An 11,204-nucleotide genomic window follows, 5' to 3' on the forward strand; every position below is an offset into this window, starting at 1 on the left:
TTTAAATTATGTTCTCTGCTTTTTTGGCTTGTCTCTAGACCAATGGTATTCTCCTCTGGTATTTAATTACGGGGGTGGAGATAATTATACATGGGCTTTTTTTCAGTTGTGAGACGTTTATGTCAAGTGCATTTTAAGAATGTGAGTCAAGTGCTATTATTACATAAAATTAGGGGATCTTTTATGCAGTTTTCTTGGTAAGTTTACAAGTCCAGAAAAGCTTTAATTTGTTATGTTGAGTGGGTAAACTGCAGCTAAATAGTTAGTCAACATGAAATAGCATTGAGCAAGGAAGCAGTGCTATATTGCAGGTAGGGTTGCTTCCCGTTCTGGTTTCACCCGGTTAGTCCTAGACTTGCAGTGGTAAGCGCAAGATACAACTGAGGAACTTACATACGGTGTCAGAGATTCACTGCAACACTAATAATAAAATGTCATTAAAGGGCACCATAGGGGGTATGCAGACTGGGGTTGTCTATTTGTTAGGGGTGAGTGAGGTATCACAAGTAAACCCAACTAGATCCAAGTCAGAGCCTGGCTCAACTGGTGGAGGTGTCTGAGCAAAGCCTAGTTCCCCTCGGCAGACCGAGGGCCTTGTATGTGACCAGAGGGCACTGTGAGGACCATATGCTGGAAGGAATTGACATTACTGGTTCCTGCCTAATTCTGGTTCTTGCTCCTTTGCTGACTCAAGCTGGTGGTTTGGCTTCAGAATAACTAAAGCCCATGCCAGTTTGTCTTACTTTGGAAAACTAGCAGCCATCAATTTCTGCCATCCATTCGGGATGAAGTTCATCGGCGGCACAGAAACAGGGTAACGTATGGTATGGGGATGCTTACTAAACATAGAATGATGGCAATATTACAAACTCCTTTTTGTTTTATGTTTGCAGAATCTATATTGACGGTCCATTTGGAAGCGCGTCTGAAGAAGCCCTTAATTATGAGGTCAGCCTCTGTGTTGCCGGAGGCATTGGAGTAACTCCATTTGCATCGATACTCAACCAACTGCTGTATGTAAACCAACATGTTTTCTTAAAATAGTAACAGAACTCCATGTCCAGTTTCTTACAACCTCCGCAACATCAGGTGCCTTATAGCAGCTGGACAACTTAAGACACTTTATAATGGTCCTTTCTACTTTGTTTAGTATGATTCACATAAGGTTTTGTTTTCTTTTGTTGCTGCTATTTATTGAAGTCACCTTAAGTAAATATCCCCCCAGGACAGGTTTTAAAAAAAAAATTCTAAAATAAATATGCTGGTCTGGACAATTATAGTTGCGCTATGCAGAGTTAGATAATTGTTTTTTCCTATGAATGTCAGGGTTAGTAATAACCCTCATAAGAAACATCTAGCACTTACGAAGACTAGAAAATCTGATGCAGATGCTGTATGTTACCAAGAAATGCATTTCTCTAAGTTAAATCCCCCAAGGTTTATTCCATACACACACTACCCGGTGGATTTTACTGCTTTGAGTAACTCTTAAACTAAGGGAGTCTCATAGGGATTGGCTCCATTCTTATTCATAGGGATTGGCATAGGGATTGGCTCTTTGAATTGGAAGATGAGGTTGGTTGACCCAAATGAAAGATAAATTGAATAACTAGCTTATTACCATTGGAAGCTTTTATACCCTTAATAAGCACCAATGCCAATCCACCAGCAAAAGAGACACTAGATAGAACTCAACAATTGAGAAGTATGGTATGGGGAGATTTGAATCTTAAACATCTATGCCTCGCATTGGTCATTTTCACATTTAATTTCTCAGTTCGTATCAGGATCCACTATATTTTCATTGACAACATGACTGAGCTGAGAACACAATTGATAATAGACTTGGGCACCAGGGGGCTCTTCGTGTTCGTCTTCGGCAAAAAACCCCCCAATGCTGCAACTTGCCCTGCAGATGCCACTGGTCTTTAACTAATTGAACAGGGAGGGAGACCAGTGGCATCTGCAGGGTAAGTTGCAGCATTGGGGTTTTAAAACCCCAATGCTGCAACTTACCCGGCACATCCCACTGGTCTCCCTCCCTGTTTAATTAATTAAATGTCCGTACGAGCGAACAATAAAGTCGCTCGTACGGACATTTAACTAATTGAACAGGGAAGGAGACCAGTGGCATCGGCAGGGTAAGTTGCAGCATTGGGGTTTTAAAACCCCAATGCTGCAACTTACCCTGCCGATGCCACTGGTCTCCCTCCCTGTTCAATTAGTTAGTATGTGCTGGGTTAAATGTCCGTACGAGCGACCAATAAAGTCGCTCGTACGGACATTTAACTAATTGAACAGGGAGGGAGATCAGTGGCATCGGCAGGGTAAGTTGCAGCATTGGGGTTTTAAAACCTCAATGCTGCAACTTACCCGGCAGATCCCACTGGTCTCCCTCCCTGTTCAATTAGTTAGGGGTTAACTTAGTTTTTTAAAGGGTTAAGGGGCCGTGCAAGTGAGCCTATTGGTTGCTTGCACGGCCCTTTAACCTATGGATTTCTGCTCCCGTTAACTCCTTTGATGCTGTGTTAGATAATGCAGCATCGAAGGGGTTAACGGGAGCGGAAATCCATAGGTTCGCTGTCAGGGGTTACAAAGACCGTGTGAGTGAGCCTATTGGTCACCTGCAGGGTCTTCCTCTGGCATCAACCAATTGGTTGATGCCAGAGGAGGTCCCTGTAGGCGACCAATAAGCTCACTCACACTGCCCTGTAACCCGTGACGGCGAACCTGTGGATTTCCACTTCCGGGAACCGGCCCGAAGCCGCGAAGACAAGGTAAGTTAGAAGAGGGGGGGAGAATGGTAGACGAAGACAATCACGAAGATCTTCGTGGTGTGTGTCTTCGTCTTCGCCTACGTTTTACCGCCGCCGTCTTCTCTTCGGCGTGTCTTCGGAACGAAAACGAAAACGCACTCTTCGTGTTCGTTTCCATGTTCGCCCGAAGACGAATGCACAAGTCTAATTGATAATAGGCCATATTACATGGTCATAATGGTTCATTGTTCGTTATTCTAATAGAATCTGAGAACCCAGTTAGATGCAACAAGCCCCTCTTTGTAGATTCTGTTAAAGAAAAGTAAGGAATATTTTCTAACCAACTCCTCCCCAACTACACAATTTGGCACACTCATAAAACGGTAATTCGAGGAGTGTTGAGACACCAGGGAGCTTACATGAACATGGCACTCTCAAAACCATTTTCAGCTTCTAGATGCTCTTTCTTCAGTAAAGAAGAGTCGTAAGGAAATGCCTTTGTCACACCTCAAGAAGTGGCAAAGTGTTAAAAAGCTCTTGCAGGAAAGAACAGCATCTAGACTTAGACAGCTTTATCATGGAAATAGAAACAAGTCTGATACCTTACTGGCTCGAATACACAGTTAATTTTTCTAACATCTCAAAAGAAAAGCAGCTGATTTAGTTATATTTTACACCAATGCTCTAGCGGGGACATAATCGCATATCTAGACAACATTCCAAAATTCCCATTTCTGAGGTCAAGCTACCTAGGGCCTTCAAGGCCCCCCAAATAATCAAGATGGTCTTCCAAATCTATATCATACAACGTTTAAGGACTATTTAATACATTGCCTTCTCATGGGCCACATGGGATTCCCATGGGCCACAGTTTGAGTACCACGGCTCCGAACTATATGTTAATTTTACAAACCACTGTCATGTTTTTGATTTATCATGGGTTTTTTTCCTCCATTCTTCCATTCTTCCATTTTTCTCTAAATTCTCTTCTTTCATTTTTTTTATGGTATACAAAATGAAAACAATTCCTTGCACAAGGATGAGAGCGCTCCCATTATCTTAATCTGTGTGATCTCACTTTGCCTCTAATGTGGTTCATCAGTTTGTCGGCAGTTTACAGGAGAATTTCAATTAAACCTCTTTAGGTGCTAATTTAGGCAGGTGAAACAGAAACCATGGCAACTAAACTATACCGCTGCACACGTTGGATTGATCTCAACGTATCGAGAATGATGCATGACTCATGTCACTTAAGACACATTATTCATACGACAGCAGCCTGGCTCTTGCCAGTTATAAATAATCGGACGTGTGAATGTAGAACACAGACTTTTGAGGTTCTGAACATGTTTTTTTTTTCTTTTATTAAAAGGGAATGAAAAGATATCTTTGATCATTAAATTCTGAAAGGTAGCATCAGAGAACCAAAGAGAAGATGTCTAAAAACGTTATGATCCACCAAAATAAAATAATATTTTTCTGCAAATAATACTTCTACATTTTTTTCCAGTATAATCTAGACCACACCGCTTGTAGTTGTGGTATAGTAGGGAGCTTCCAAACATCGGTAGCTGATTGTTTTACAACAGAGCACATTTTTAATACCTTATCTTTAAAGTCTTACACCTAGACCCTAGTGAAGATCAGACATGGTTCTTAGTGATTTAATTCCATAAGAGATTTAAATCCAGACTTCCATTCAGAGCTGTAATTAAGGATTTTGGTGCCTGGGTATGATCAGAAGTTGCTCCCATCTGCTTTCAGAAACCCAGGGGAGCAGAAGGAGGCACAAGCACCTTGGTCAACTGCCTGTCTTGCCCTATGGATGTTACTGCCCTGCTTCCATTGTTTAGAATAAGAACAGATGGAGTGATAGAATATATAATATACACAAAGGTTTGAAAACAACTCAACCGAGAACGGAGATCCACTTAATAGCTTGACTTAAGGTGTGTCTCCGCTCGGGAGCCTCGTAAGTCTTTGCTCACTTGTGCCATTACAGAGAAGAATTCTCCATCGTCATACATTATAGGAGAAATGTATTGGGACACCTGAGCATTAGACCAATGGGGACTTTTATGACTTTGCATTTTAAATACAAAGGCATTAATATGAAGTTGCCCCTCCTCCCCCTTTGCAGCTATAGTAACTCTCTTGCAAGCTTCGAGCTTAGTGAATAGACCCCAGAGAGCTGGGACTACATAGCGAGGTTCTATCCACTTTGACCTCAATAATTATTAAGTACCCAATTACTATAAAATAGTTAATGAATCTTATTGACCGAAGATCAATATCCATTATAGTTGTCTTTTCATAACCCCAGATTGTAATACATTTAAAATAATTCTTGCAGTTGGCAATTTTGTAGCGCAAATCACTTTCATTTGGTTTTATTTTTCATTTTCATTTGGTTTGAGCTTCTTTTTGTAAATCAATTGATGTATTAGTTTTACATTTTTAAATTGAGCTCCCCTGTCAATTGAGTCCCCTTTTGCTGTTTTTAACAGGGATAACTGGAAACAACACAAGCTACAGAGGCTCTATTTTGTGTGGATATGTAGAGACATCGAGTCCTTCCTCTGGTTTGCGGATCTGTTATGTATGCTTCACAACAAGGTAATGATTACATTTCCAAGTATAACGCTCCAGTGACCTTTTCCATTATATTTGTGTTTGTATAGACACAAATGGCAGTTTACCACGTTGGTCCCCCTTCTCTTTCCTTCTAACCGCGTAACATTCTTTTGTTTAGAATCCTTCACATGTTACCCATTGATGTCCTGACCTGTTTTGTTTGCCACACAATATCCAGAGCTCTTTGAGATTCCATTAATGCTTTCACGGCACAAAAGACCTCTCTAGATGAGCCGAGGAGTTATCACATATATTTAGAACTAACAAGAAAACTAACTACCGTGTTCTCGCCAGCAACTTCGTCCCAGAATACTATCCGGCACTTAATTTAATAGTAGAAATGACAAATCTACCCATTCTATATAAATTACAACATTTATCTTTTTCTGATACATCTATCAGACATAATTGAAGACCAATACTTGTCTAGATTCATTAACTGAGATAGTTTATCACTGTTTTTTTTGTTTAATTTAATTACCTATATTTTTTTCCATTGCAATCTATTGGATGATTGCTATTAAATGAATTCTGATGGACTTATCTTAAACATTACATCCAACACAATTACTCCACCCGTAGTTTTTAAGGGTACTCTAGTATGTCTGATGTACGGTCATTTCTATTAAAAAAACAACAACAAAACAGTCCACTTTCCTTAATGACACATTTTGGGGGGCATTTAACTAGAAATGAAGCCTTTAAGTATGCATTTTAGCTTCTGGTTATTAAAGACAGCACACAATGGGTGAACGCGCCTCTTGACGAGAGGACACAATGGAAAAGAATATTAAACGGTTCCTGGATTTTGTTTAGATTGAAAACGTTCCTTGACATTCTCAATGCCATTATAGTATTATGCTGCAGTATGCTAGGATCATCAGGAATGAAAGAATATAAGGGCCCTTAAAATTCTAAAGGTAGTATAAAGAGCATTGTGGGGCAAAAAAGGGCAGCTTCCCTGGGTCCTTAGGAGTTCATGGCAGGTGTCTCTTGGCCCCATTAAGAGCGACCATAGCATGAAGGTGTAAGCATGAACATGTAACCACCAGCACATGCCAGGGAATGACATCATACCTCATCCTCCAGTAGTGAATGAATGAGAATTTGTGGAGAGGTCTGTGTCAGCCCTGACTATGGGGCAGAAACATTTCATGAGAAAGTATACCTTATGTAGGGATTTAGAAGGTTCTTTACTTTGTTGTTGTGGAAGAATGTTGTTGGAGAATAAATTGTGTTAATTATGCTATAATTTTTTTTTTAATTTGGAATTTATTTTGTTATTTAATACCATTTTTTTTTTTTTGGAGTATGTGTTTAAGATTTATTGTTTCTTACTTCTTCCTACAAATCAATGATCGTGATTTCCTATCACAATACAATAAAGGTAACACAGCAGGGAGGACATTCAGAACAGATAAGTAGCGAGGTAAAACTGATCAAGAATGGGCTAAACGTACAGAACAAAGGCGGTAAAACATACTTTATTATAATGAGATGCCCAAATATTGTTCTTTTCTAATTGATAAAAAAAATAAAAAATTACAGTAATTTTTCTTGATCATTAGCTAATCCATTCTGAGGACAAATACATTTTTAGTGCAGGATCTTTTTTGAAAACAGGTTTTTAGGTGATGATAATGTTTTCTCCAAAAAAATAATAAATTTTTTTCCGTGTTGATTCTATTCTGCTAGCTTTGGCAAGAAAACCGGCCGGACTATTTAAACATCCAGCTGTACCTCAGCCAGACAGATGGAATAAAGGTATAGTGGAATATATTGTAACTGCTCTAGATTAGCTTCTGTATTGTGAATGAGTACAAAACACACAACAAAATGTGTCCACGTTCCTCAGTGAAGATACAGTTTCATTTATAGCCATGTAATGTAAATTTCTTGAGATAAAGTTATTCCTTGAGTTCCTTGGCATCGCTTTTTAATAAGGTGTCTTGAATCGTTTCATAGGGGAACGCCTATAAGATCTGACACCAGCTTGTGGTGAACTTGTCTACCAGGTACCACTGTGATAAAAAAGATTTTTTTAATAAAGAAAAAGCACAAAAACTGGAGATTCATTGGGTTCGGTAGTGCGCCTCGTTTATTTAATGCTTCTGAGCTGTTTCAGAGCAGACGTTTTGGGGATAAACCCAGTTATCAATGCTCGTCTTTAATGGTGGCCTCCATTTTTGCCGATATAGGAATTTATTGCGTAATAAGAAATAAAACCCTATTACTGTATCAGAATTATCATTGAGACCATATTATTATTTAACTAGTTATCTTATCTGTCTATTATAAAATTGTGTTTTAAAGATTATTACGTGACTGCCTGTTTTAAAGTTATTACTTATCACATATAGGATTGAGGTTTGTCTTGATCACTAGTTAATTGAACATTATAGGACTGGAAACACCACAAGAGAAGCCACTGATATTGATAAAGCAAATGGAAGTATTGTGTTAGAGAGCCCTAACCTTACCGGTTTGGCTAAGCTGGGAGCCTGAAGAGTCACTCTGATTACTCTGGTCAAGTATATTCAATGTCAGGAGGAAAGCGCAGGAGGAGATCTGGGTCTAGAAGCTTTACATTCTGATTGTGAACCATGCATGGAAATGAAAATGCCTACTTGGGATCTTTCATAGATGTTTTAAAGCAAATCTGTATTCCTGTAATTTCGTAACGCAAGGAGATTCTCACAGCTGGAATCTGAAAACAAAGTGGGAGAATAAGAGGCTGTGATACAGAGTCTCCAGGGAAATCCGTAGTTTGCTGTAGGCTTAAAGCATTGACACAACAAATTACTATTAGTAACATTAAAGGGACCAAAGTAACCAAAGCCCCCAGGTATAAAAATTCACTAAGCAACATGTCCCACAGTGTCACCTTTCCCCAAAACAGCTTGTGAGTACCTCTATCGCCCTCAAACAGCTTTTGAGTTCCACCTTTGTCCCCAAGCAGCTTATCAGTGCCCCCAAACAGCTTGCCTGTGCCATCTGTGCTCCAGTTTGTTAGTGCCCCAAACAGATTATCTGTGCCATCCTTGACCCCAAACAGTTTGTCTGTTCATTCTTTGTCCCCCCCCCCTCCAACATACACTCTGGCACACATATGTAAACATGCTTACATAAGTTTACACATGCCACCGCTCACACTTACTCATACTCACTAACGCACTCATTCTAACACACACATCTATGCTCACACACACTTGGATATCCCTTTAAAAGCAGCTTTATTTCACACAGATCTCAGATTTACAGGTTAGTTAGAAATTAGGCATTTTGTGAACCACATGCGCAACACTGGAACAAATTATCTGTAATGTATTTTCAATGTCATTTGCCACTGGGTGGCATTTTTGATGGATTCGTTTCCGTAAGAAAGATTATGAAACATGGAATATACCATTTTTTTCAGTAAAACTGTTTATAGTTTGATTTTCCTTTCTTATCATTTTAATGATGAAAACATTCATTCTGAATAAATATAGGAATTGCCATTGTTGGAGCTTCGTACCGTTTCTAATCCCACAGATCACAAATCTTATGAAACCAACTGTGCCTTTTCTTGCAGAAAATAATCGGGGAGAAATATCGGGCTTTGAACTCCCGGCTCATTTTTGGACGTCCACGCTGGAAAGTTTTGTTTGATGAAATAGCCAAATCTAACAGACAGTAAGTACCAATCTTAGGTATTCTACTATGATAAGGAGGGATGGGAACTGCTTAGCGGGTGAGCCAGTCTAGTGTCGATTTTTGATGCCAGGATTTATCTAATAAGCCAGAAGCTTCAGTCTCTGTTGTCAGATGTAATTCTCTCTCTAATGTTTTCCGGCTGGTAGGAGGACAAAGAAGTCACAAAATCCTTTTTTGTTTTTATTTTTTCAATTTGCGCAGCTGAAGGGGGTATTTTTTTTTAAAAAAAAGAACTAAATGGTGGAATCAAGTAAATTCTTGAACCAAATAAAATACCAAAAATTTATATATATATATATATATATATATATATATACATATAGTTTTTTATTTTATACTACATTTGGAGAAAAAACAATTGGTTAATTGCCAATGTTTAAAAGTAATATATTTACACATAGACATGCAGGGATATTCTTGCACATAATTTATATTACATTGGTTATATTATTATTGGTTAATGGCTGGTCAATTCTGAAAGGCAATTTAAATACATCTGCTACCTTGTAAAAGGCCCCGTGGTGTTTTTTTTGGTGATGATCAACCAGACGTAAATGCACATTTTATTGGTATTTTTGGATAACAAAAGCTGTGTAGCTGACAGTTCCCACTCGACGCTGCTCCACATCTACTATTTTATACATTAACAAGGAAAAGTAGCAAAATATTTCACATTTCGACCGAGCAGTCGTGATGTGCAACATAAGCCAGTAATATGTGGTAGGACTGGAAGTGTTGGTGCCTGCTCATGGCAAAAGGTTGGTCTTTCTTCAAATGCTTTGAGTAGCCCAGGCTAACAACATATCTTCTATAGTTTAAATCTGAATATTTGTAGACAGAGCTTTACATTCAATTGTAACAGACAATTGTGGCAACGTGGGGGCCTTTTTACCCATGACATACCAGGTACGACACTGGTCCTTTAGGGACATTTTCTGATGACGTGCCTGGTACATCTTCCATCGAGAAGGGGTTAAATATTAGCCCTCTAATGGTCAATCATCATGGTCAAACCCTGAGAGGTCATGGCCACTTTAAAAAATATAATTTAATGGGGAATATACCCACATTTAAGTAAAAAAAAAAAAAGTTATATAAAAGCTCAAGACTGGTAATCCTCTTCTTTTGTTGCTATTTTGGGGTCTTTCGGAAGAATTTAGCCATAATTTTTTGTGAACATTATTTGTTTGCTACTTTTAATTTCATGATCTTTTGAGAGTCTTTGTAGAATTGATGTTAATAACTCTAATGTGTGTATAATCTTTTTGTCTTTTTTTGTTAGGAAAACTGTAGGAGTTTTCTGTTGTGGACCAAAGGGAATCTCCAGGGACCTCCATAAACTCTGCAACAATCCTAATTCATATGGGACTACATTTGAGTACAATAAGGAATCATTCAGTTAACTGGAATAAAACATTCAAGGGACATTTGTGCAATTTAATATTTACAAAAGCACAATCAAACGCGCATAATGTATATGTCATCATCAAGTTAATTTTTGGTTTCCCAATTACCGTTTCTTCCACAAAGCTGACCTTTGTAGGTCAAACCAGGTAGTCAACCAAATTTCCAAAACAACCATGGCGTTTCTGTTACATTACGAGCTATAATTTATGGCAGCTACAAAAAAAGGAACTTCTATACTTAAATTTTAGCCGAGAAAACAATTTAGATGTTTATATTGCAGCTCATGTAAATCCAGACAGAAGTAAGCTGGGTAGGTTATCAGTTCAATGTCCCGACTAGGCATTGGACATGATCCATTCTGTTCTTGTTTCTGTTCCTTATTACTTGAGCTTTGCTTTTTTGGCTGATAATGTTTGCGTTACGACGGCCAGAGTCGTCATGTGCTTGATGATGCCAAAGGCTCTTGCTTAACCAGGAAAGTTTGCACAGCGTCCATCAGATGCCCGATATCTACGTTCTTCAAAGAGCCTTATCTCATTTGGTGGACATGAAAGACCCAACAGAACTCCAGTTTAAGGGTTAGAAAACTCACAGATGAGCCTAATTTATGACCTCATTGTTGAAAATTCTAGAACAGTTGTTATTACAGACTAACCAGAGACTTCCCAAGGTACTAAGGTACTTTGGGAAGTCACTCAACATTACATGGGC

The 11,204-nt window shown here is 38.7% G+C and overlaps 1 protein-coding gene across 2 annotated transcripts in view; it reads left to right on the top strand.

Moving 5' to 3' along the window:
- Window positions 1-10,489, top strand: part of LOC149280613 (NADPH oxidase 4-like) — a 67,132-nt gene extending 56,643 nt beyond the window's left edge. Inside the window, exons 14-18 of one of the 2 annotated variants that reach the window (XM_089500304.1) lie at window positions 894-1,013; window positions 5,264-5,372; window positions 7,086-7,154; window positions 8,965-9,065; window positions 10,369-10,489. In XM_089500304.1, the coding sequence (XP_089356430.1) occupies window positions 894-1,013; window positions 5,264-5,372; window positions 7,086-7,154; window positions 8,965-9,065; window positions 10,369-10,489 (520 nt within the window). The remainder of the gene's footprint in view (window positions 1-893; window positions 1,014-5,263; window positions 5,373-7,085; window positions 7,155-8,964; window positions 9,066-10,368) is intronic. The other variant, XM_089500305.1, reaches the window with a different exon arrangement.
- The last annotated feature ends 715 nt before the right edge of the window (window positions 10,490-11,204 follow it).

This window comes from Sceloporus occidentalis, unplaced genomic scaffold (genome assembly GCF_023333645.1).
Source record: "Sceloporus occidentalis isolate IW3139 unplaced genomic scaffold, rSceOcc1.0.p SCAF_151, whole genome shotgun sequence".
Taxonomy (NCBI): domain Eukaryota; kingdom Metazoa; phylum Chordata; class Lepidosauria; order Squamata; family Phrynosomatidae; genus Sceloporus; species Sceloporus occidentalis.